Consider the following 25,996-nt stretch of genomic DNA (forward strand, 5'->3'; position numbering starts at 1 on the left):
GCCACATGAATACAAGTATCCCCATTAGAGTTCAAGCAGAATAACAGGTCTGGACCAACTATAGCAAGAATGTCCTCTGCGTCTTCGTAAGAGAAATCTTTTATGAAGGAGAAATGGAATTAACTGAGAGAAATTGGTGAATTTGCGACCAGCTGCAATATGAAGGACCGTGTTCTTATATGGAGTTAACTGCCTGGTGATCAGCTGGTCCTTGTATTCTCTGAAGAGCTGCATATTACCACTTTGAGCTGCTTTGTATAGCCGTTCATCCATTGGCATACTTGTAGACCTAAAGTGGAATTTAATTATTTACAAACTTTAAAGAAAATGGAAGTGACAATAAATATTGGAATTCTTCTTCTCTCAAGTTCTTGCGGGGATAGATGAATTCATTCATGAAATAGTACTGCCACATCTATATAGCTTTGTGGATCATTGGCCTTGTCTTTATATTGTATAAAAAATGACTAACTAGAGAAGACTTACCGTTACAGGATTGTTTAAAGTCATGTATAATCTTTTTAGAAAGATTACTTACCGATTCGCAAAAAGATAATCTTGAGATAAAGAGGTGTTTAGTTCAACGAAATTAAAATAATTAGATCCTACCTTGTGAGTTGTGATATGCAAATACTGCCAAAAAAGAAATATTAAGCTCACTTTCATCAATACACTGCAAAAATAATAAGTACTATATTTATCTAGTGGAATAATATTATATAAGTACAACAACAGATTAGTACGTATTTATATCATGTCAATGTACACCGAGCAACATAGTATCATATACCTTCACAAATAAGTCCTATTTTATACATCAGCAGACTTAAATGTAATAGCATTTCATTCAGGTTCCTTTGCGGATGCTTAAATATGCAATTACTTCCATACTTGTCTCTTGTCAAATACAGTAACTTTTTTTTAGATAAAAAGCAGAAAAAAGACTTACTTTTAGAGAAGTTTGATCGTTGGCTAGAATTTGATCACCGGAAAAACTGTTGAGTGTCGACAATGAATTCGACTTTGGGTGGCGTTCTCTATTTAATGATTTGTGAGAATGGAAGAATTGAAGAGGAAAGATGGGTTTAGAAATTAGTATGGGTAAAGAATATTTCTTTCTTAACGTGAGAGAAATTGAAGAATACCTTTTGGAATTTGGCGCTTTTTTGAGGGTAGGGATTTAATCACAAAGTGAGTGAGAGTCGGGACTAAAGAATAAAAAAATACTTTAGCTAGATCGAACTCGCGTCGCTCACTCAAGTCAAGAGTCAAAGGGGCGCGACGACCAGATGACTCAATCCGAAAAATATATTTGAGGAGTTCTTTTAAAATATATAAAAGTTGTTCAAGGAATATACACATATATATACAAAGTTTTTTTCGAGGTTGACGGCGCTTGTGCACCCCCTCCTAATAGGGTAGGTCTGCCCCAGTGTGGTTGAATTCAGTCATGTTATTTGTATTTCATGTAGAAATAATTGAACTTCATATGTTCTCCGGTATTTTGACAATAAAGAAGATGGCGAAGAAGGTGGAAATTCAAAAGAATTTTTCTATCAAAAGATTGTCTTTCAAACTTCACTATGGTTAACTTTTTAAAAAAAAAGACCAAGAATATTTTGATTTCTTGATTGTGATTGAAGAATTCAATGTTGTGTTCTTGTCGGCTCCTAAAAGTATGAGCGGAAATGTGAGGCTGACGATATTTTGGTTGGGGTTTTGGGGTTCGAAGGGTAATTTGTACGAGGGTAGGGCGATGTACATATGAGGTGTTGCGTGACGTGGCAGAGTAAGTCGATTTGGAGAGTGGATCTTACATGCTTGGAGGTTAGTTTTAGCACAAATAAAGTGTTTAATGATAGTATATATTCTTAGTTTAGGTATCATAATGAAAAAAAAAGACAAATTTAAGAGGCTGCTTCTATATTCTGCCTTTTAAAATTAAAAGTCCGTAAAAAATTGAAGTTAGGGAGTAGTTATCATATTATACTAAAAGTGGGAAGCTCCTACCTTCAAAATTGGATTACCGTTTTGCCCCTGCTGTAAATTAAAATATAATAAAACATAAAACATCTAATATACATTTTAATAAAGATAAAAAAACTAGTTAAATTTGTTAAATATAAACGTGGACACATGAAATGCTCAGATTTTATTAAGTCCTTTGGGATTCTTCACAGATGAAGCATTTACATGTCTAATGAATATCGCAGTTATAATTGAACAAACCGTTACTCATCATGCTATTGGATTTGCTCATCTGCCAAAGATACATTTTAATAAAGATAAAAAAAAACCGTTAAATATGTAAAATATAAACGTGGACACCTGAAATGCTCAGATTTTATTAAGTCCTTTGGGATTCTTCACAGATGAAGCATTTGCTGAAAATGAAACAGAAAAATAAAGCAGATTTGGAAATTTTCTCTCTGTTTTCATTGTGCACAGTGCACGTATATATACATAGCAAAAGGAATCTACTCTAACAAATTTGTACAACCTAACCTATCAAACTTTGCCACCTGTACAATATTATTCCCTATACAATATGACTAAAATAAATGCAAAAGCTGAAATTAATTTATGTCTAATTTCTAATCCCTATTTTTGTATGTTGACAGGTGTCTTGTGTATCAAAAGTAGCTGGGTCTTTGAAAGCATTGAACAAGACTTTTTCTTTTCTCTTTTCTTTCAATGTTTTATGTAAAGAAGATAAAATTCCAACACACCCCCCCTTCCTCAAGGTGGAGGGGAGCTGTGCGACACCCAACTTGCGAAGAACAGAGAAATGCGAAGGTCCGGTCAATGGTTTGGTGAAGATATCGGCGAGTTGAGATGAAGAGGGAACAAAAGATAAAGAGATCAAGCCAGAGAGGTATTGTTGGCGAACGAAATGGCAATCTAATTCGACATGCTTGGTTCGTTCGTGAAAAACTGGGTTTTTCGCGATGTGGATCGCCGATTGACTGTCGGAATGTAGCGGAACTGGCAACGACGGTGAAACGGAGAAATCATCAAGTAAACGGACCAACCAGGTTAGTTCCCCAACAACTCGTCTCATAGATCTATACTCTGCTTCAGCGGAGGATAAAGAAATTGATGATTGTTTTTTCGATTTCCAACTAATAGGAGATCCTCCGAGAGTGATGTAAAACCCACTCGCAGATCGACGAGAGTCAGGGCATGAACCCCATTCCGAATCACAAAAAGCCAAGAGATCGAGTGAAGGTGAACTGGAAAAGAAAAGGCCTTGGCTAGGAGCAAGTGTAAGATATCGAATGACTCGTAATCCAGCTAAGAAATGAGGAATACGAGGCTTGGACATGAATTGACTGAGATGATGAACGGCAAAAGACAGATCTGGGCGTGTGTGAGTTAGGAAATTTAATTTTCCTAACAGACGTCTGTAAACGGTGGGATCAAGAAGAAGGTCACCCTCATCAGATTTGAGCTTGTGAGTGGGATCTAGAGGAGAGTGGACAGCAGCAGAGGCCTGAGTTTCAAATTCATCCAATAACTCCAAGGTATATTTCTTTTGACACAAAATAATGCCTTGTGGTTCACGAATGACTTCCATGCCCAAAAAGAAATGAACTTTCCCCAAGTCCTTTACTTTGAATTCAGAGTCCAAAAATTGCTTAAGTGAAGCTAGTTCAGTAGGATTGTTGCCTATCATCAATATGTCATCAATATAAACTGCAACCAAAGAGATAAAATCCCTGTCTTTTTTATAAAACAAAAAGTAATCATTTAAGGAAGAAACATATCCTTTGAAGTTTAAATCTGCAGTTAATCTTGAATACCAATATGCTGTTTGAGACCATAGAGAGATTTCATTAATCGACAAACCAAATTAGGATTAGGAGGCTGCATTCCAGGGGGAAACCTCATGTAAACTTCTTCATTTAACTCACTATGAAGAAAAGCGTTGTTTACATCTAGTTGATAAATGGGCCAGTCTCTCTTGACTGCTACAGTAAACAAGCATCTGATAGTTGTCATTTTAACAACTGAAGAAAAGGTCTCAGTATAGTCAATTCCCTCTATTTGTGTATCCCCTCTTATTACAAGCACGGCTCGAGTCTTTCTAAACTCCCATCGACTTTTTTTTGACCTTGTAGACCCACTTGTATGCTAAGGCCTTATGATCCATAGGTAGTTCCATGACATCCCAAGTCTTGTTGGCAATCAGAGCTTCAAATTCAGTGGACATTGCCTGTTGCCATTCCAGGGTGTAGTGCTGCTTGTTTATAACTTGTCGGTTCTGTGATGTTCGAAATAGAATTGTGTAGGTGTTGATTAGTCATAGAAAGGGCTGAGAAGGGTAAAGTTTGAGGATGAACAGCTGGGATAAAGTAAGAAGAAGTTAAGTTGGTAAGGAAAACAGCATTGCAATAATAATCTTTAAGATAAGATGGGGTGTGAGTTGGTCTGCCTGATTTAGTAGTAGAGATTGTAGATAAAATATTTTGTGGAGGTGGAGGAATAGGAGAAGGGTGAGGATTTGATTCTATAGCAGGAGGAAGAATATGTGAAGGAGTGTTGTTAAGAGGGAGGACAGATGAAGGAGAGGATTGATCAGAAGTAGGGGATTCTAGGATAGATGGTGAAATAGTAGGAGAAAAAGAAGGAGAATCAGAGAAGAGATCAGAGTGTGAGAGATCAGAGTCTGAAGAGGATTCTGAGGGTTGATCTGATGATTGAGTGGGGTTAAAAGTATGAGGAAATATAGGTGGAGGACTAGAATGAGTAGAGAAAGGGAATGAATGTTCATGAAAGACTACATTTCTGGAAAATAAGATTTTCTTAGTGCTGAGGTCCATGATTTTATAGCCTTTCTTTCCAGTAGGATAACCAAGAAAAATCCCTTTAATAGCTCTAGGTTCTAATTTTGATCTATGACTTGGAAGAGTTGAAACATAGCATAAACAACCAAAGGTTCTTAGAAACTCATAGGATGGTGGCTGATTTTATAAGATTTCATATGGAGTTTTGAATTGTAGGACACTAGAAGGGAATCTGTTTATTAAGCTAGTAGCAGTGAGGAGACAATCTCCCCAAAAAGAAACAGGAACTTTTGATTGATACATTAAAGCTCTACAAGTTTCAAGAAGATGTCTATGCTTTCTTTCTACAATTCCGTTTTGTTGAGGTGTTCCTACACATGAAGTCTGATGTAAAATCCCTTGAGTTTTAAAAAATTCAGAGGTGCTATGACTGCTTCCTAATTCTACGACATTATCAGACCTAATAATTTTAACTTGAGTATTGAACTGTCTTTCTACCATTTTGAGGAAGACTTTAAGAATGAAGAAAGCATTGCTTTTGGTAGTCAATAAGTAGGTCCAAGTTCCTCTACTATATTCATCTACAATGGTCAAGAAGTACTTAAATCCATCATAAGTAGCTGTTTTGTAGGGTCTGTCATACCCCATTTTAACCGGGTTAAAGTAGAGTACAACATATTGGTGATTCCTATTTTTTGTTTATTTTAAGAAGTCACCACCTAATTATTTACGGTGAATTAGGACACCTAAAGTTTATTAAAGTTATATTTAAAGTTAACTCTGTTTAAGGTCTGCGAAACTTAAGATTCTTGGTAATGGTTCAATTAGTCTAAAGGGAAGGTATTAGGCACCCTTTAAGACCCATTAACAATGGTTAACCGACCGGACTTATAATTAATTAGGCTAAGTGTAAGTATAGTATTATAAAAAAAGAATATAGCCTTGTAAATATGCCTAAAGTGGTAAATGGCCATGTAAAAATGCTACTTAAAATAGGACTTGTAGAAAATAATAATTTGTATAAAAGAATACTTCTAGTGCTATTTTGAAAACACGACTTATAAATGTTGTTAAGGTTTTAAATGAAAGTGTAATAGTGTTGTTTAAAGTAATACTTGTAGAAGAAATTCAACAAACCTGAATTTTAGGTAAAGATTATATTATATGAATATTGCGATGTAGAAAAATCTAGACTTGTTTTTGTAAATAGGATGCAAAAAAAAGTGGGTTTTCTTTCTCTTTCTTTATTAACTTTGTTTAACCAGTTTCGGCTAAAAAATATGTATAATTGGATAAATCTTGAAAATGTTTGTAAAAATATACTTGAATTGATATTTATGTACTAATGACGTCTTGAAAGTTTAAGATTATGAGAATAACATGATTCCTGTGATTTAAAATAGATAGTCATGCCATTTTGCAAATCAATTATTCCAATAGTAGAAAATATAACAGTATAGATACTATAAGTAGTTTTACCATAAAAGAGGAAAATGAAACTTATGAAATTAATCATTGGTTCTTCTTACGCGAATTGCCCTTCTTTTGGGGTGGTCTTTAAATTTTGCCCCTGATATTTGAAATCTTTAAATTTTGCCCTTCGCTGAATCCCATGGGTTTCAGGTTCGAACCCCCACACAGTCAAAATTTTAAAAAAAAATTCGCAAGGCAGAGTTTAAATTTCGCTATGCCCCCATCGGCATACACTTGTGAAGGAATTAGCAAAGTTATGCCGAACCCGGCATACTTATGCCTTATGGGCAGACTTGGCATAAGTATGCCGATTCCGGCATAACTTTGATAATTCCTTCACAAGTTTATGCCGGATCCGGCATAATAGTTTGCCCATTAAAAGTATGCCCCCATCGGCATAAACTTGTTCATGAATTACCAAACTTATGCCGATGGGGGCATACTTATGCCTTATGGGCAAACTTTGCCTTGAAGCATATATATGTATTTTTTTTTAACTTTTCAAGGTAAACCTTTAGTAATGCCTTAACTAAAAGTATGCCCATAAACATAACATAAAAAAGTATGCCCCATAAGGCAAAATTTTTCCTAAAGGCATAACTAAAAGTTTGCCTTATAAGGCAAAGTTTAAATTTTGCCCATTAAAAGTATGCCCCCATCGGCATAAACTTGTTCATGAATTACCAAACTTATGCCGATGGGGGCATACTTATGCCTTATGGGCAGACTTGGCATAAGTATGCCGGTTCCGGCATAACTTTGATAATTCCTTCATAAGTTTATGCCGATCCGCATAATAGTTTGCCCGTTAAAAGTATGCCCCCATCGGCATAAACTTGTTCATGAATTACCAAACTTATGCCGATGGGGGCATACTTATGCCTTATGGGCAAACTTTGCCTTGAAGCATATATATGTATTTTTTTTTAACTTTTCAAGGTAAACCTTTAGTAATGCCTTAACTAAAAGTATGCCCATAAAACATAACTAAAAGTATGCCCCATAAGGCGTAAGTTTTCCTTAAGGCATAACTAAAAGTTTGCCTTATAAGGCAAAGTTTAAATTTTGCCCATTAAAAGTATGCCCCCATCGGCATAAACTTGTTCATGAATTACCAAACTTATGCCGATGGGGGCATACTTATGCCTTATGGGAAAACCTTGCCTTGAAGCATATATATGTATTTTTTTTTAACTTTTTAAGGTAAACCTTTAGTAATGCCTTAACTAAAAGTGTGCCAATAAAACATAACTAAAAGTATGCCCCATAAGGCGTAAGTTTTCCTTGCGCTAACGAAAAAGTTTGCGCTTATAAGGCAAAGTTTAAATTTTGAAGTTTTGCCCATTAAAAGTATGCCCCCATCGGCATAAACTTGTTCGTAATTACCAAACTTATGCGATGGGGCATACTTATGCGCTATGGGCAAACTTTGCCTTAAGATATATATGTATTTTTTTTTTTTTTTTTAACTTTTCAAGGTAAACCTTTAGTAATGCCTTAAATAAAAGTGTGCCCATAAAACATAACTAAAAGTATCTTATAAGACGTAAGTTTTTTAAGGCATAACTAAAAGTTTGTCTTACAAGGCAAAGTTTAAATTTTGTATGCCCCCTTCGGCAGACTTTTAGTTATGTTTAACTAAAAGTACTATTAGGGCGAGTTTAGTTATGCGGATCCGCATAACTTTAACTTTTTCTTAAAGATTGTATGCTTTGGATCCGTTACATTCCCCCGATCTGCCTTGCGAAATTATTTTTTTATTTTATGCACGAGCGGGGTTCGAACCCGTAACTTCATGTATTCGCTCATCTTTCCAAGTAAAGGGGCAAAATTTAAAGACCACAAATATGAAGGGCAAAATTTAAAGACCACAAATTTGAGGGGCAAAATTTAAAGACCACCCCAAACGAAGGGCAATCCGTGCAAAAAAATGTCTTCTTACCCACTTTACTAAAATCAAACCCATTAATTTCGTTAACTTCACTATGGTTCATTTAATCTAGTAAGACAAAATAAAATGTTAGTCATACAAGGCAAATAAAATACACAACCATAGAAAATGAGGAAGAGTAAAGAGTGAATGGGTTAGGCCCATTTTCTCGGACTGCTGCTGCGGTCTGTTTTGCTATTGGGCTTCAGCCCCGATTTTGTTTTCTATTTGTGCTGTAGGCTGGGCCGACACGGGAGTTATGTTGGGCTTTAGCCCAACGTCAAATGCGGAAGGAGACGAGTCCGAGGGACTCGTGTTCGATAGTCATGCATAAAAATAAAAAGAAAAGGATTAGTATGTGATTAATAAATAAGACTAAACACGTAAACATACACTCAAAATAAATTAGTAGATTGTGTATATACTATGTATATTTGGTATATCTTAGGTGTACACATTCATAAGGATGTACAGAAGGTTAATATTGGAAAGCTTTCGCCCTCGTCTTCCCGATGTCGCACAAGTTCCAAGGGTTTCATGACAGTTCCGAAGGTAAGAAGGAAACAAACAACAACTAACAGAGAAAACAATTCTATGGCACCCTCATATAGTTTTAGACAGCAGCAAATATCCTCAAGAAAGTGGTAATGATCTGCTCTAAACTTCCAGCAACAAAATAACTGACTTAAAGGTAGAAATAATGGGTTCACAGCCTAACACAGCGGTTTAATTTTAGCAACAATGCAACAGTCACTCCTCTCAAGAAAACACACCAGCTAACCTCTCACAATGCACCAATTAGTGATTTAACCCATTCTGCCCCCTGTTGGAAAATGAAGGAACTTTCAAATGTATTGTTCCATAGATCGTATTATCTCGAAACCCAACTGTAGGAATTCAAACCCAACTTAAACAGAACGTGCCGAACCTTAAGCTCATATCGAATTTAAACAAACCCAATTGACTAGTCCTAAGCATAAATGACATGCTTGATATCTACTGATCAAACAGAAGCCAAACACATACATAAATTCACACTAAACTAATTCGACGAGACAAGAATGATGAAATATGACTTCATACTTAAAATTCAACCTAAAACATCAATAGAACATGCAACATATGCTGAAACAAAGACATACAGTAATGACAAACATAGAAAATGTGCTAATATCTAAACCAATATAACGGTAGCAGTAGGCACAGATTTGAGGGGAATGGTAACAACGAGACATCAAGAACATGATTCCTTTTTTATGCAAAACATAGAATCTAAAACTGGTGAAGGAAAGGTAATAGAGTGATCGAAATGCGGCAGCAATCAGATGGTCAGAATGTTGCAGTAAAGCATTATAATTGAATACAGCGCTTTGGCACAAAACATGGTGGCATTGCAAATGTAGCAGCAAGGTAACAGTAATATCATCAACATCAGAATGGATTTTAAAATTCAGTGATTTCTCAAAAGGGGGGGGGGGGGGGGGGGGGGTCAGTAAGCAAAGCAGAAACTTAGTTGTATATAGATCAGGTGAATCGTCAAACGTGTCATTTAGATATCTCGATATTTTAGCAGTTTCGAACTGAACAGGGTACTAAGATTGGCACGATATTCGTCAAATTACTCATTCACATAGTTGGACCATTTATCGAACTATTCGACTAAACCAAAATTAGATTTGGTTACATTACGCACTTCACTTGAAACTAACAGTAACGATGCCACTGCCACTATTTTCATATTAGAATTAATCAAAAACATAAAATTTAGACTTATGGATGAAAGACAATTATGGAGATGATTTAATGTCGATCTGTTTTAATCGCATACGCAATATACCTAAGATATACACACCATGGTGTGTATATCAGATATATATCGAATATATACCTTCTTCTTACCTTGATAACCCATTGTATATCCTATGTATATTTGATTTTAAATAAGTTCCATGTCCTGGAAATTCAGTCTAATCATCCAAACCACAGTATACACCTTTTAAATTCGTCTTAGCAGTTATCATCCTATCCTAACAGCTTCCAAACATCAACGAAATAACACGACGACCAAGAACTAAATAAAAATGACCATTGTTGGACATATCCTATCCAGCAGATTAGCTTCAACATAAATCCCTGATAATCTTATTTGACTCGACCAAATAGCAATCGATCCAAATATGCTCATTTGACCAACATATCATATGAATTAGCATTTTTACCACATACCTAACTAATCGATAAATACATCACAAACAGACGTGCTATTTTACTGATAATAACAACAAGAAAAACATCCCACTTCTACAAACTTAACTGAAATGTAAACAAAACAGCAACAGAACCAAATAGAATAAATAAAATGAGGGAAAGTTACCTTTGTTGGGTGCAGTGAAGTGGGTGTCGACGTCTCGGATTTATGCTCGAACTCGAAGAACCCGATTAAAGTAACAAAAATTTCCAACCAACAAATAGAGTAATTGTTGGCTGTTCCTTTTCGAATAAGGCTATCTTTGATGATTAAAATTTGTGTTTTTTCGGGGATTTTATGGTTTTTGATCCTTGTTGATTCGGGTGTCTTGCTCATCAAAATCCCCTCCCCAAAAACTGAATCATTCCTCTTCATTTATAGAGTGAGGATGAAGAGGAGCGTATGAAAGAGAGGAGCGGGGAACAGGCGTGGTGGAAGTGGCAGAGAGCGTGGGTGAGTGGAGAGGAGCGTGAGGAGAGATGAGGAACGTGAGAGAGGAGAGAAGAGGGAGGCGGATGAGAAAAGAAGAAAAGAAAGAGAGGGGGCGGCTGAAGGGTTTTAGGGAAAAGGAAAGAAAAGAGAAAGAGGTCAGGGTAAGAAGAAAAATAAGGGAATTGGGTTGGACCGGGTCGGGTCAATTTCGGGTATGGGCTGGACCGGGTAGTTTTTTTGATAATGGGCCGCTGATATTGAATGGATAGTGGGCTAAAAAATGTGGGCTGTTTATTTGGGTAGGGAAATAATATGGGAGATTGACGTATATATACGTATGAATAGGGTATATTTACGAAATATGACAATACTTTTCAGTTTACAAAACATAACGATAAATTTTTTACAAAACATATACGAAAATTTTTGCTCAAAATTGTGTATGGAAACTATATGAAATGCGTATATCTCGCTCAAAACTTAAAAATTTCGCCTCAAAATTTTGTGTATAAAAACTGTATCAAATATGTATATCATGTTCAAGGCTCAGAATTCTCACATTTTTCGTATATGGAAACTGTATAAAAAGGATATGAAATTTGTAAATAACTATGTAAATTTGTATAAGTTCATGTTAGCTTTTTTAAAATTGAAAACAACTACATTAACATTGTAATATAGTTTTCTTACAAATTTGATACAACAACAATAACAACACCAACATAGGAAACTCAATATACAATTTTCATACAAGCTCGGTATACAATTATCATACAACTTAAATACAAATTTGAATCTCGCTTCAAAATTTGAAAAAAAAATTCACGCTTCAAATCTCGCGTAGGGCTTAAAATTTCATACAAATTTCCCTTGTTTTGCCGCTTCGCACCAATTGGAGAACTAGAGATTGATACATTAGCCAGTTCAAACCACGCTCCGCGGCATTTTGAAGAACACAGAATTTTGAAAAAACGCAGATCTGAAAAAAAAAACACCAATCCCTCCATTTTTATTAAAGACTTTTGATTTGGTTGATGATCTTTAATTGTATAATAGAAACAGAGAACGGAAAAAAAGGGAAGGGAAGGGTGTTGGCTGTGGAGTTTGGGAGGAAATATAGAACAGGGAGAAGGGGGAGGGAAAGGGAAGGGTGGGGTTGTGGAGCTTCAAAGGAAATATAGAACAGGGAGAAGGTGAAGGGGAAGGGAAGGGTGGGACGGATCTGAACAATATAAAATAGAGGATAGGAAAAAGGGGGGAGGGTGGACTTTTAATTTTTTCAGGTCTAATATGTTTTGTAATTAAATTGCTATATTTTGTAAATAAGGAAAAGTATCCTTATATTTTGTAATATGTAGTCTTAAATAGTATTATTAGGTCATTTTCCCAAATAATATTGTATTTGTATTTTGGGCCATTAATTTGGCTGAAAATTGTTGATCCTTCCTCCTCTATTTAATTATTTTCGGGCTTCTAATTTAATAACTGGTATAATATATATTATGTAAAGACAATAAATAATTAATATGTAGAAAAATAAATATTTTGCAAAGTGTTGTCTTGTAATTAATTTAACGATTCCAAACCCGAAAATGAAACGATGGCGAACCATTTAAAATTTGTGATAAAGTAATACTCGTAATGTTGAAAATAAAAGTGGCGAAAATAATAGTAGTGTAATAAAATAGAATAGTGAAAATAAAGCATTTAGCTCGTCAGTAAATTTAGAAGTCCGAGTAAATAAAATTAAATAAGGGAGGGACAAAATTGGGTGTCAACAGGGTCCCCATGTGTCAATGTGAATGAGTTCAAAAATGGATTTGGTTTTAATATAACTTAATTTAAAAGGTAATCTTGCTTGTCTTGCTAAAGGACAAATATCACAAGGAAGTTCAGAATGACAATGAATAAAAGCAGAAACTGACTTGATATTTTTCATTGATGAATAGGGTAAGTGGCCCAATCTCCTGTGCCACAGAGTTACATCAACTTGCTTGGCTACTACTGAATTGGAAAAAGGTAAACTAACATCTTTCTTAGGAACTGGAATAAAAGAATTCAAATTAGGAACAACATCATTTTTCTTGAAACTTGGAAAACTAAGAAGACTATATTGTTGATGGCTGGACTTAGTGCTGGCAGATTTGAGTAGATATAGACCTCCATGACATTCACCAAGAACCTGAGGCCTCTTCATGTTGTAGGAGCTTTTTTTTGTGGAAGAGAACATTAGATGACATTTATATTCGACAATGTGCTCAAACTTTAAGATTATAATTAAAGTCGGGAACTAAAAGCACATTTTCTAGAATAAGATCTGGTAAAACTTTGATACTTCCTTTGTAAGTGACTATTACCTTTTGTGAATTTGGTAGATTAACATTTAAAGGTGTAAGAAAAGGAGTCAGATTAAAGAAGATTGAGGTGTAAAAAGCCATATGTTGGGTTGCCCCCGAGTCAATGATCCAGGAATTGAATTTAATACGAGCAAAACAAGATAAGATATGGTGTAAAGGATTAGTTATACCAGAGCACACTACACTGTTGGCAACAGCTTCTACATTGGACCTGATTGGCTAACTTTAACCTGTTGCAAAAGATGAACCAATTGACTGAACTGCTCCTGTGAAAATTGTTGATTGTTCCCTGCATAGTCATTGTGTTTCTCTTCAGCAAACACTGCATTACTATGTGCCAAAGTCTGATTTCTTCTTGTCTTTGTGAATTTAAAATCTGCAGGGAAGCCCACAATCCTATAACACTTGTCTATACTATGACCAAAAAAGTTCTTGCAGTGTGAGCAAATCAGGTTGTTCTTTCTTGTATCAAACTTCCCTTTCCCTTAGTTTCCATGTTTCTGGTTATACTGATCATAATTAGAATTTTTTTGAATAGGCTGATCATAGGGTGTATATTTGTGTTGGTTTATTGCCAAAAAGGAAGATGATTCACCAGGGTGCTGTTGATTTACATAAACCTCCCTTTGTTTTTCATCTTGAATTAAGATAGAATAGGCCACATTCACATTAGGGAGAGGTGAGATAATCAACATATTTCCTCTAACTGATGCATATGAATCATTTAGACCCATTAGAAAATGCATCAGTTTCTCATCTTGTATAGATTTGGTCAGTTTGTCCTTCCCTCCACAGCTACAGTTACACCCACAGTTTATGTCAGCATTAAGAGTGTCTAGTTCATCCCAAAGTTTCTTCAACTTGGTAAAATATGTTGCTATATCATTAGATCCCTGAACTAAATCACTTAGTTCCTTTTGGAGATGGTATAATTTAGCCCCATTTGATATACCAAACCTTTCTTCAAGGTCTGTCCATAAAGCTTTAGCAGTTTTTGAGTATATGAAACTATCAGAAATTTCTTTTGAAAGTGAATTTAAGAGTCAAGACAACACCATGTCTCTACACCTACTCCACAATTTGTGATCTGTGGAATCAATAGCAGGTTCTTTACATGTGCCATCTATAAAACCTATTTTATTTTTGGCTGATAAAGCAATGAGAACTAACCTACGCCAGCCTCCATACCCTTTGCCATCAAAAGTGAAATTCACCGATTCATACCAGGGAAATCATGAATGAAGATAATAGGGAGAGTGGAATCCATTAACTTGGATTCAGCCACCTTAGCTACCTCAGTTGATTCATCACTCATGATGGAATAAGAATCAAAAGAATCTTAGCAGAAATTTTAAAATTCGGAAAAGAAAAAAAATAATGAAACTGTGAACAAAATAGTGAAGAGAAGATGTGGAAATTAGGAGGATGTTTATCCCTGCTCTGATACCATGCTGAAAATGAAACAGAAAAATAAAGCAGGTTTGAAAATTTTCTCTCTGTTTTCATTGTGCACAGTGCACGTATATATACATAGCAAAAGGAATCTACTCTAACAAACTTGTACAACCTAACCTATCAAACTTTTCCACCTGTACAATATTATTCCCTATACAATATGACTAAAATAAATGCAAAACTGAAATTAATTTATGTCTAATTTCTAATCCCTATTTTTTTGTATGTTGACAGGTGTCTTGTGTATCAAAAGTAGCTGGGTCTTTGAAAGCATTGAACAAGACTTTTTCTTTTCTCTTTTCTTTCAATGTTTTATGTAAAGAAGATGAAATTCCAACAGCATTTACACGTCTAATGAATATCGCAGTCATAATTGAACAAACCGTTACTCATCATGATATTGGATTTGCTCATCTGCCAAAGAATACTAGCAGACATACTATTAAATTATTATTTAATGAATTATATATTTTATCCATGGAAGTACGTATATATAATTAAGTGGGAAGGCCCGAACTGAAACATTGAAAAATCAAAATAACCCTATAATACTGAATGATAATACTACCTTCAAATATTGATTTATGACTTTAAGCTTAAATTATTGCTTAATGCTGATGTAGGAAAACGTGAAAAGGAGAACATTGCCTAATAAATGCCCCTAATATTACTATAACAATGCACAATTGAATTTCTTTCATTAATTCTTGCTATTATTATATTCTTTTAAGAATATACCGTTTAACAGTTACACATACAGTTTAAATAGTGTTAAAGCAAATGAAGAGACATTGATCATTCATGTAATTTAATGAGAAGAAATTAGGAAGAGAAAAAGACGTGGTATAGTAAGCTATGTATCTATTTATAATATAAAATTAGGCATAGACAAGGTGATGTGGCACCTCTCTATGGCCACCATTTATATTTATTTATTTTTCTCCTAATTTTGGCAATTTTCCTATTTTTTCCATTTATGTGGTATTTAAAAAAATCTCAAAACACTCATAAATAATTCATGCACGTTTAGGAGCACGTTTACTTATGTATTTTAATATCCATTTATGAGCTATTCTACAGTTTCAAATGTTTCCCCTCCTCATTCTCATCATGCACCTCCTGTAAAAACTGATATTTATTAGGAATTTCCTTTCACCATATGTGCAACTTTTGGCAAAGATCTCCCAGGAGCATTTTACGCAGGATGCACACTCGGTAAAGGTAAGTATACATTTCTGACTCAACATTGTGTTCTTCTAATTGACGTTTTTCCTCATATTTATTTTAGCGTTTCTCCACATCTCTGCTAAAGATATTAACATCTTCGTACTCTTTTTTACAATGGAAAGGATTATAAATCATCAGGCTAGAATTTGATTGTGCAGCCTGCAACGTAAGTTGATAATTTTTTTGCATATAGGTGATTACCAAACATTATATGTTGCCATTTTAAAGGTTCCAGCGGTGGCCGGTTATACTATGAGTCTAGAAACAGTCCCTGTAGGATTTTTTTTTTCTTGTCTGGTCCAACTTACATTCATGCCATAAATCATAATATGCTCAAACTTTACATGTATTATGATTATGCTTATCATGGTTATGCTTTATTTATTTGTTTCCTCCATCCATTCTGGATTGGATAACATAGTGTTGAAGAAAAATGTAACATAAAGAAAATGCAGTAGGTCTTGTGCTATTCTTAAGATTTGAGAATTTATTGCTAATTTGACAAAAGAGGGACTGCTAAATGAAAAATAATTGTCATCTTTAGGAATTAGTTACGGTTTTGAAAAGCAATTGCTGGGAGGCAACCGTTCCAAATTAGTTGGGCGTTAAGTTGAGACACTGCTAAATACCGTGCACTTGCAATTTTTCTCGTTAATCTGGGCAGTATTTGAATTCTTCTCTCCACTTCTTTTCTTATGCCAAACGTCTTGTGAAATTTGCTGACGCATTAATACTATTTGTTTTGGACTAATTTTGTTTTTCGGTTAATTAATTATATTATGCAGGATATAGAACTATTAATTCTAGAAGTTTAAGGCCACGATTGGATTTGCTAGGGAGAAAGGATTATCCCGAGTATATAGACACATGATATTTGATTAACACAAAAGGAAAAAGGAAAAAAGCAATAAAGAAAAAAGGAAAGGTAAATGAAAAGAAAAATAAAAACAAAATTTACATAAGAGATTCATGTACTTAATTCTTTGGATCAGAGAATTTCAAGAGAAACCATATATCTAATAGACTATAAGTCATTACCGTTCTTTATGACTGTGAATTGAATGAATAGATGGATTAAATAATTCAATCAATTTTTTAAACCAATAAATGAATAAATGAAAGAACAAAACTAATGCGGGTTTCCAAAAATCTCTAGGCTGAAAAGCATAAGATATATCGAAATAATTCTGAGGATTTAATACTCTTATTAATTTAATTCCAAATTCTTAATTACTTCGACCAAATGAATCCTAGCGAGATAATTATTAAATTATAATTCATTGATTAATTGTACCATTAATAATTTCTTATATTTGGATGATCGATATATTAAGCAAGAATGATGGGTCATAGAAGCTGGAAGAAAGGGAGGCTAATTAACAGAATGGAAGAAGTGATGTTTGAATTTTTTTCTTTAGGGGGTTTGAGAAGATGGTGAGGGTCAAGAAAAAAGGCATTTAAAATATACAATATATATGCTTAGGTGGATATATTCAAAGAAGGGGACAAAGATCCAAGAGAGGAACAAAAAATTAAGGGAAAAGATAAATAACAATACTGATATTTGGATTGTGACATGAATTAACTCTCCTAAATACAATCACAATGTCGATATTATGTTGATACAGTTAAACAAAGATTTGAATTGAACTTTAAAAACTATATCATTATGAGTACGAAGAAGATATGATATGTGGAGAATGACGAATGCACATTGTACAATTGAACCTAAATACAAGAGTATATATTTAGATCGCTCGGATGAACGTAGTGGAGACATCTGCTTTCAGTCTCCTGTCTTTGATACGTTCATACTCCAATTATGGTGAAGGGGAAAAACTCCAAAATTTAGAGACTTCAATAGACTGTTGGCTTTTTAACAAAAATTGAATGGGAGAATAAGAGAGAACAAAGATAAATGGGCCTTCTTTTATATTTTAAACAACGAGAAAGAAAATATTGAGATTTAATTTTCTTATATAAAGAAACAAAAGACTTGTATTCATATACGATGGAAAAGTCATGTAAAATTTATTACGCATGTGCACATATAAAGATAAGCTTTTCTTAAACTTCTTTCTTTCCTTAATTTATGAAAAACATATAATAGTTCCAACTATATAGATTGTACAAAATCATAAGTATCACCAGAAGTTAAACATTCACTTGATGAGTTTTAAAGGAAAATATAAAAATAAGTGTTGATACTAAAATGGATTAAAATTTGAGATATAATCTATTTGTATTTGGAGGTTAAAATATGCTAAATATTTCAATATTGAACATTTTTAGAAATAGAGGGCTTTCTCATCGACATTCAGTGGGAAGCTTGTACAATAAAACAAGATCTTCCACCTCATTCCTACAAACTAGCTCACTGGAAAAATGCCTAGTGGGAAACATATTTCCGTTCAAACGGATTTTCCACGTGAAAACAATATTATTTAGATTTTTTCCATCGACATTTAGTGTGAATATCCACTGAACATTTTTTGATGAAAAATTTGATGGGAAAATAATGATTTTTTAGTGGTGGAAGTAGATTTTTTATGACCGCGCAAAGCGCGACTAAATTCACTAGTATTTAAGAAAAGTTGATTGCACAAGGTGCTCAACAGTTTATATGACAGCAGGACGATCATGAATATTACTAGGCTTCTAAGCTTTTTTTTTTTTTTTTTTTTTTTTTGGGTAACTAACCTTTTCCATTAATCACCAAGTGAATATTTATAAAGCTAGCTAGATAACTGATCCAGCCATAGTCTCAAACAAAATTGCTAAGGCAAAGCCTTCTAAGCTAACACTAGAATCAGAACATGCAGTTATCTAAATATATCCTACTGGCTGGTAGAGCTCTTATGTTGCAGCAGCATGCAATGCTTCGGGCAATGATATCCTCTGTCTTCTCCATTTTCTCAAACACTCGGGCATTTCGCTCTAGCCAAATGTAGTGGATAAACTCAGCATATACCATTTTCAGTATTTTTGCCTGGACAGTCTTTCCTTTCGTATGATGCAATATCCAGCGGTAGTGCTCTGGCCAGGTCAGTCTAGTTTGCAGACCCATTTTCAACCACTGTAGTAATCTATCCCATACTGTTGCAGTAAAGTAGCAATCTCCAAATAGGTGGTCACGGGTTTCATCTACTTGTTTGCACATGACACACTTGGGATCCATTCGTATTCCCCACTTATTCAATCTGTCCATTGTTAATAATCGACCATGTAGCTGCAACCACATGGTGAAGGTGGCTCTGGGTCTCGCCTGATTATGGCACATCAAGCCTTTCCATTCCATTTTTTGCAGATTCCCCAACAGCTGTAGGTAGACTTGCCTAATCCTACTCTTTTTACTCAGTGGTGTAATTTGTAGCAAGCGCAACTGTTTTTTAGCCCCTATTATTTTCCTTAGCATCCAACTTGCTTGCTTTGGAACACTCAAGTCGTCCCACACCTTTTCCTTGATATAATAGGAGTGTACCCATCTAATCCAGAGTATATCTTGCTTGTGAGCTAAATTCCAACAAGTACTAATAATTGCTGCCTTATTCCATACTCTGAGATTTGTGAGGTTTAATCCCCCGGCTGCTTTTGGTGAGCACATTTTTTCCCAAGATATGAGAGCCCTTTTGGTGATTGTATTGGTGCCTGACGAAATAAAACTCCTACAGTAGGCCTCGATAGCTTTTATAACCTTCTTTGGGATCACAAACAATTGTGACCAGTATGCTTGTACACCGAAAATTACTGATTGGACCAGCTGTACTCTTCCGGCATATGATAATGTTTTCGCAGTCCAGGACGAGATTTTTGCCACAATTTTATCTAGCAAGGGCTGCCACTGCAATATAGTTAGCTTCTTGGTTGCGAGAGGAATACCTAGATAGCGAAATGGGAGCTCCCCAAGGCTAAAACCCAGTGCTTGTTGGATTTGTTCCCGTAATCCCCTGGTTACTCCCCCACAGTAGATTGAGCTTTTACCCATATTTGCTTGCAAACCTGATGCCGCTGTGAATAATTGGAATTTTTGATGAAGTAGCTGAACAGACCTCATATCCCCTCTCGCAAACATGAGCAAATCATCTGCAAAGCTTAAGTAAGTGATATTCAATTTAGAGCATTTAGGATGGAATTTGAATTGCTTGTCCTGTTTCAGCGTTTGTAAGTTTCGGCTCAGATATTCCATGGCTATCAAATAAAAAGGGGGACATGGGGTCCCCTTGTCGGAGCCCCCTTGCGGCATCAAATGGCTCTGTAAACTCGCCATTAACCAATATCGAATAATTGACAGTGGTGACACATACCATAATCCATCTTATGAATTTTTCGGGAAATCCCAACCCCTCAAGGACTTGCTCCATGTATTTCCAATCAACAGTATCATACGCTTTTTGAATGTCCACCTTGATCATACACCGCGGTGATACATGTTTCCTGTTGTAGGCTTTAATAAGTTCATGAGCCAGAATTACATTATCAGCCACTTTTCTACCTGGGATAAATCCAGCTTGAGTATCTGAGATAATGGATGAAATGACCTTCTGGATTCTGGCTTCTAACACTTTAGAAATTAACTTGTATAGTATCGCGTGCAACAGGCTATGGGTCTGTACTCTTTGATGGAAGAGGGATTAGGAACTTTGGGCAATAGAGTCACTGCTGTGCAGTTAATTGCTTTATGAAGTTTGCCAGTAACAAAGAATTCTTTAACCGCATCACATACATCTTGTTTGATCAAAGACCACGCTGATTTAAATAACATTGCATTAAATCCGTCGACCCCTGGGGCTTTATCATCTACAATAGTGCACAAACCTTGGTAAATTTCTTGCTCAGTTACATCATTGCATAAGTTCAGTTGCTGCTCATGATTTAGCCATGGCCCAGATCTCATTACCACTTTGCTCACTGCTGCCATGTTTTGGACTGCAGTACCCATTAAAGACCTGTAGAAATTTACTATTTCTATTTTAATATCTTCAGGTTCCACCAGTGTTTCCCCCGACAGAGCAATAAGTTCCACAATTTGTTTTTTTATGTTGCCTCTCTTTCATAACAGCAGAGAAGTATTTTGTATTTGAATCTCCAGCTTTATCCACGTGGCTCTAGATTTTTGTTGATAGATACTTTCCTCAATCAAGTTCCACTTCTCAAGATTCAGTAGCAATTCTTTCTCAGAGGCAGCCAACATTGGAGTATACTAGTCGTTTAGCTCCCTTTGGACCACCTGGAGTTTTTCTCTTATTGCCGTAATTTTCTCCGCAACCTCTTTAAATTCTTCTTTGTTCAGTTTCTTCAGGTGATTCCTTAGCCCTTTGAGATTCAGCCAAATATTTTGCAATTGGTTACAATTCCTTCTTCTATGCCAGTTAGCCCTCACCAGTGGCATAAATGTATCATGTTGAGCCCATACATTGAAGAATTTAAATGGAGTCTTCACTCTATTATTTGGTACATTGATGGCCTGGTCAGCCCCATTGGTGAATGATCTGAGAAAAATGGCAGCCTGTATTCGACCACCAGATGTCCGAATTGTAGCATCCATTCATCATTTTCCATAGCTCTATCTAATCTACTATATACTCTGCTTGTGTCTTGTTGTTTGTTTGACCAAGTGAAATATTCCCCTTTCCATGCCACTTCAGTCAATAACATATTATGAACACATTCAAAAAAATCCTTGATCTCCATGCTAGTCATAGGGGCTCCATTACATCTATCTTGCACAGTGAGCAAAGCATTGAAATCACCCCAAATTAACCACGGCTTGTTGCATTGTGGTGCCAGTGTCTCTAACGCTTGCCAGAGGGTTTTTCTTTGCTCCACGGTGTTGTACCAATATATTACACTCATGACACAGTCGATGTTGAGTGATCTGCTAGTGATATGACAATGTACATATTGAGCATCACGAGATAACACTGTCACATCATAAATGTTATCATCCCACAAAGACCCAAATTCTTCCGTTGATAGCATGGCTATAATTGTGAACCATTTTCCATCCCGGGGCAATTTTATTGGCAATAGTAGCTGCTTTATCTTGCTTGACTCTAGTCTCCACTAAACCAACTAGTTTGAAGTGATTATCTTTAATATAGGTACATAACTCTCTCTGTTTGTACCTTTTATTGGTCCCCCTAATGTTCCATACTAGCTAAGACATTAGGTCATATTGAGAACCCCCCCCCCTCCCCCCGCATCAGGAGGTAGGAAAGTGTATACCACATCTCGCTGTGAAGGTAAAGTTTCTGGGTGACCACTAGAGGAGGGATTGTCATTAGTGTCCATCTCCTCCCTTGCTTCCGCTATAACCTGTTGCGTAGCCAACTGTGCAAGGCTTGTACCAGCCTGTTTAGCCACTGCAGGGCAAGTCCCAGCGGTAACTTGCTCATTTGTGTGTTGCATATTCTGCTGTTGAGGTGATTGTGGCCCTGTTGCTATATCCCCATCTGCAGTAATGTTGCCATACCAGTATCTTTCCCCACTGTAGTTGACACTCGCAATTGCTGAGGTGCTGGTTGGTCTCGCGGAGGGACCTTTTCTGCTGTTACTGCTGGTTTGGTAGGATGAGCCTGCCAAACCTGAGTGAACTTTTTCTTCTTCTTTGGAGGGACATTTAGCTGTTGCGTTCTTATGACTTTCCCGCAATCATGTCCCACTTTTTGACACTTCTCACAGAATTCTGGTTTCCATTCATATTCGATTCTTTGATGAAATATAACCACATTAGCATCGATTATCGCTATTTCATCCGGTAACGGCTTAGTCACATCCACCTCTATTATCATTCTAGCATATGATATGCGGGTTTGTTTAGTCGTACACTCATCAGCAAACATAGGACATCCAATAGCATTACCAATGTGGCTCAGAGAATCACAACTCCAGCAATTCATGGGTAGTTTAGGTAGCTTGATCCATAATGGTATCTCCGACAGAAACTCTTTACTCAGATCAAACTGTAGAGTCCATTGTTTCAAAATAAGAGGTTTATTATTCAGGCAATATGGGCCAGAATACACTATCTCCTGCATATCAGCCACACTCTGAAATTTTGCGATGTAATATCCGTCCTCGTGATAGTATAGTACAGGCGAAGCTACCTGCGACCATAGCTGATTGATGAATCGCTTCATAAAATTGTACCCAGGTGTTTCGCCCAAAACATATACTATTAGTGCACTTTTCCATTTTCCTCCTCCTGTGCTTGTTCATCTTTCTCAAGCTGCACAACTAGGTTTCCATCCACCACCGCCGGAGTTATATAGTCTAGAGACATACTATTTGACGCTACTCGATTACCAGCAAACAAACTAGCCCATGGAGCAGCAGGTGATTTCTCTTTCATCTGCTCATTCTCACCCATTGTAGGCAGATGTTGCGCAGCAATTGCCGGCGCCGGCAGTACTGGGTCTGGGCCCGCCTTCCCCTAGGTAGCCTTTCTACTCTGTTGCATCGATGATTTCTCCTTAGGCGAAATAGGGCTTAGGTCTGGGTTAATCACATCTTGACTTTTGAATCCACCCCCTTGTTGTTGAGTTACAGATCTAGATGACCCAATATGTTCTTTGGGTGTCACAAACCCCGGTGGTGTCATCGGCAGTTTTGCCTTTGAATCGCCATCATCAATTGGTATTCCTTGTATCCTAGAGCTAACAGAACTCCCGATTCGTTGTATCGTCTCTTTCTTTGGACGGCCACGCCCTCTCTTCGCTGCCATTTCTCAGACGGCGCACGTTTGCTTAACCTGCGCCGAGAGCAGAGAGAGAGACTAACGCTGTTTAGTTCTTGCCTTTTTTTTTCTTTTTCGCTTAAGCCTAAGGTAAGAATATTGATGTTCCCCCTTTTTTTTCCTTCTTGTCAGATTAGTATAGGCTAAACTGAGATCAATGGAGTTGGATTCAGGACTTTCGATTTTGTTTGAGATACCAATTTTTACGTGAAGTTGCATAGCTTTTGTAGTTTTGTTTGCTCTCAAGCTTAAATTTTTATATATCGTTGATTTATCCCTTTTCACCCGATAGTATCTTTTATATATATATAAGCAGGCCAAAGGCCCGCTGACGTGGTGCAACACAAATGCATAGTTTTCATTATTTTTTTCTCATAATTTTGGTCTTTTAATCCATTTTAACTTCTATTAGTTAATTAGTCAAAAAAAAAAAGGGGATGTGTCCTTTCGGCATATTTTTGTGACGTTTCCATACGCTACCTTTTTAAAACAGTAGTGTTAAAAGTTGTCCTGAGTCTCTCACTTCATTATTACCAACAAAACCCACGAGGCGTACCTCTTTCCTTATCGCCTTTCTCCGATTAATACCATTGGTACTACTTACTTCAACAATGATCTGTTTCAATATACGTACAGTTCCTTTTCCTTTATGGTTTTACACTGTCATTTCTTTTTGCATTATTGAGATATTAATATAGAGTTTCTTCCCTTTTATTTATTCTTATTATTAATTTACTTTTTGAATTTTAACAGTACTCGTGCATCTATTATTGGGTATGCTTCTGTGCCTTTTAAAATTTTCTCTGTTGTCCATATATGATGTCACTCAATTATTGTTTGCCCTCTTTAAATTTTTATAATTATTATATGAATGATACGGGAAGTTAACCAAAAACAAAAATGACATTTTCCAGAAGAACGACAATTTTTTAGACGAGATTCGATGAGGAAAACTAAGAATTTAACTGGTGTGGAAAGGAAAGTAAGTATTTTTCTATTAATATGTTTTCTCCATTATTTTTAAAGAAATTTTTAAATGTAAAAACAGAAATCTTTATTATCTTTTACCTCAATGTTTTTGCTTTTTAGTCCTTTTATTTGAACCCACTAATTCCCTATAATCAGCGTTAACTTCCTCATAATTAGCATTGTTGAAGATGATACATATCTTTACATAATTCCCCAAAAAATCACCCAAACTCTTTAATTAAAGAGATAATGTATTCATTTAAAATTCTCTTTAATCCATCTATTTTCCTTATTCTATTTTACTTTATCATTAATTATTTATATTTTATCCCACTTTCTTTTAATTTCATGAATAAATGATAAATAATTGTCGGCAATAGAAAAGTGATGTGGCAACCTTAAGACGTTTAAAGCAAGCTTATGTGTGACGACCTTGACTTATAATTTAAAAGAAACGTTGGAATCTCCACACATATATGTATTCCTTAGTAGTTTTTTTTCCCCATTCAATTGATTTGAAAATTGGTGCTTAGGTTTCATTATTCTTTCCTAATTTTATTTTGTTATGCTTATGGGCACGGAGGCCTAGAAGATGAAAGTGAATGAGAAATGGTTGAATGTATTTCTGTTAATCTAACGCTTATGCTTATCACCACATTAGTTCAATTTTTCATGCATATTATAAATTTATAATTGTATTATGCATTTACTTTATTGAAAAAATTATTTGAGCTAAATGTAGGCATCAATTTCAAAAATTTAATAAGATTTTAATTACCGCGCGAAGCGGGGGTCAATTTACTAGTATGATATGATTATATACAATTAATAAAGATTGTTTCAAAATTCAGAGAGTGGAAACTCCAATGTTATTTTTTCTTTCTTATGGTTACGGATCTTATGATGAACAGGTGAAAAAAAGATGCACAATATCGATCTTGGCTTTCTTACAAGTATTGAAAATGACATATTCTCTCATATTGTATTAACAAACTTTCATAACAAACTTTCATGTCTTTAAATTGCATCATTTTGGTCTCTCATACAGCTTCCACCTATTATCTTCATCTTTTAATGTTTTTCTTCGGTATCTAGCAGTCTGTTGTTCTAATCGTCCAATTTATGTTATTTTTTAAGAATATAATTAGCTTGAATTTATGAATATAGCTTCAAAAGAAAATTTTCTTATGGTTTGGTAGCATATATGATTATGACTTATGATACTTGGTTCATAATGCTAGAGTCTGCCTATGCAGTTGGGATTCATTAATCCACCGTGCTTTTAGCTTGTGTATTCTGAGCTAAGCTTTTAATATATGCTTATAGGGATAAGACACTATTACCCCCCCTAACTATTCCCGAAGTTGCTATGACATACCTTAC

General features: G+C 35.5%; 2 protein-coding genes across 2 annotated transcripts in view; both read right to left on the reverse strand.

Moving 5' to 3' along the window:
• The window catches only part of LOC132060291 (uncharacterized), an 83,071-nt gene that overhangs the window by 13,968 nt on the left and 43,107 nt on the right, over positions 1 to 25,996 (reverse strand). The window lies entirely within an intron of this gene.
• On the reverse strand, positions 22,350 to 23,278 carry LOC132061616 (uncharacterized). The gene is made up of 2 exons (XM_059454389.1): positions 23,096 to 23,278; positions 22,350 to 23,015 (listed from the first exon to the last, which is right to left on the reverse strand). Exons 1-2 carry the CDS (start codon positions 23,276 to 23,278, stop codon positions 22,350 to 22,352), a joined length of 849 nt encoding a protein of 282 aa, XP_059310372.1.

This window comes from Lycium ferocissimum, chromosome 6 (genome assembly GCF_029784015.1).
Source record: "Lycium ferocissimum isolate CSIRO_LF1 chromosome 6, AGI_CSIRO_Lferr_CH_V1, whole genome shotgun sequence".
Lineage (NCBI taxonomy): Eukaryota > Viridiplantae > Streptophyta > Magnoliopsida > Solanales > Solanaceae > Lycium > Lycium ferocissimum.

Bases quoted from the DNA above. Each gene is read 5' to 3' on its own strand.
- LOC132061616 (XM_059454389.1), bottom strand. From the start codon at position 23,278: ATGGGTGAGAATGAGCAGATGAAAGAGAAATCACCTGCTGCTCCATGG. The intron at 23,016-23,095 runs GTGCACTAATAG...CTATGGTCGCAG, and splicing joins AGGAGGAGGAAAATGGAAAA to GTAGCTTCGCCTGTACTATA.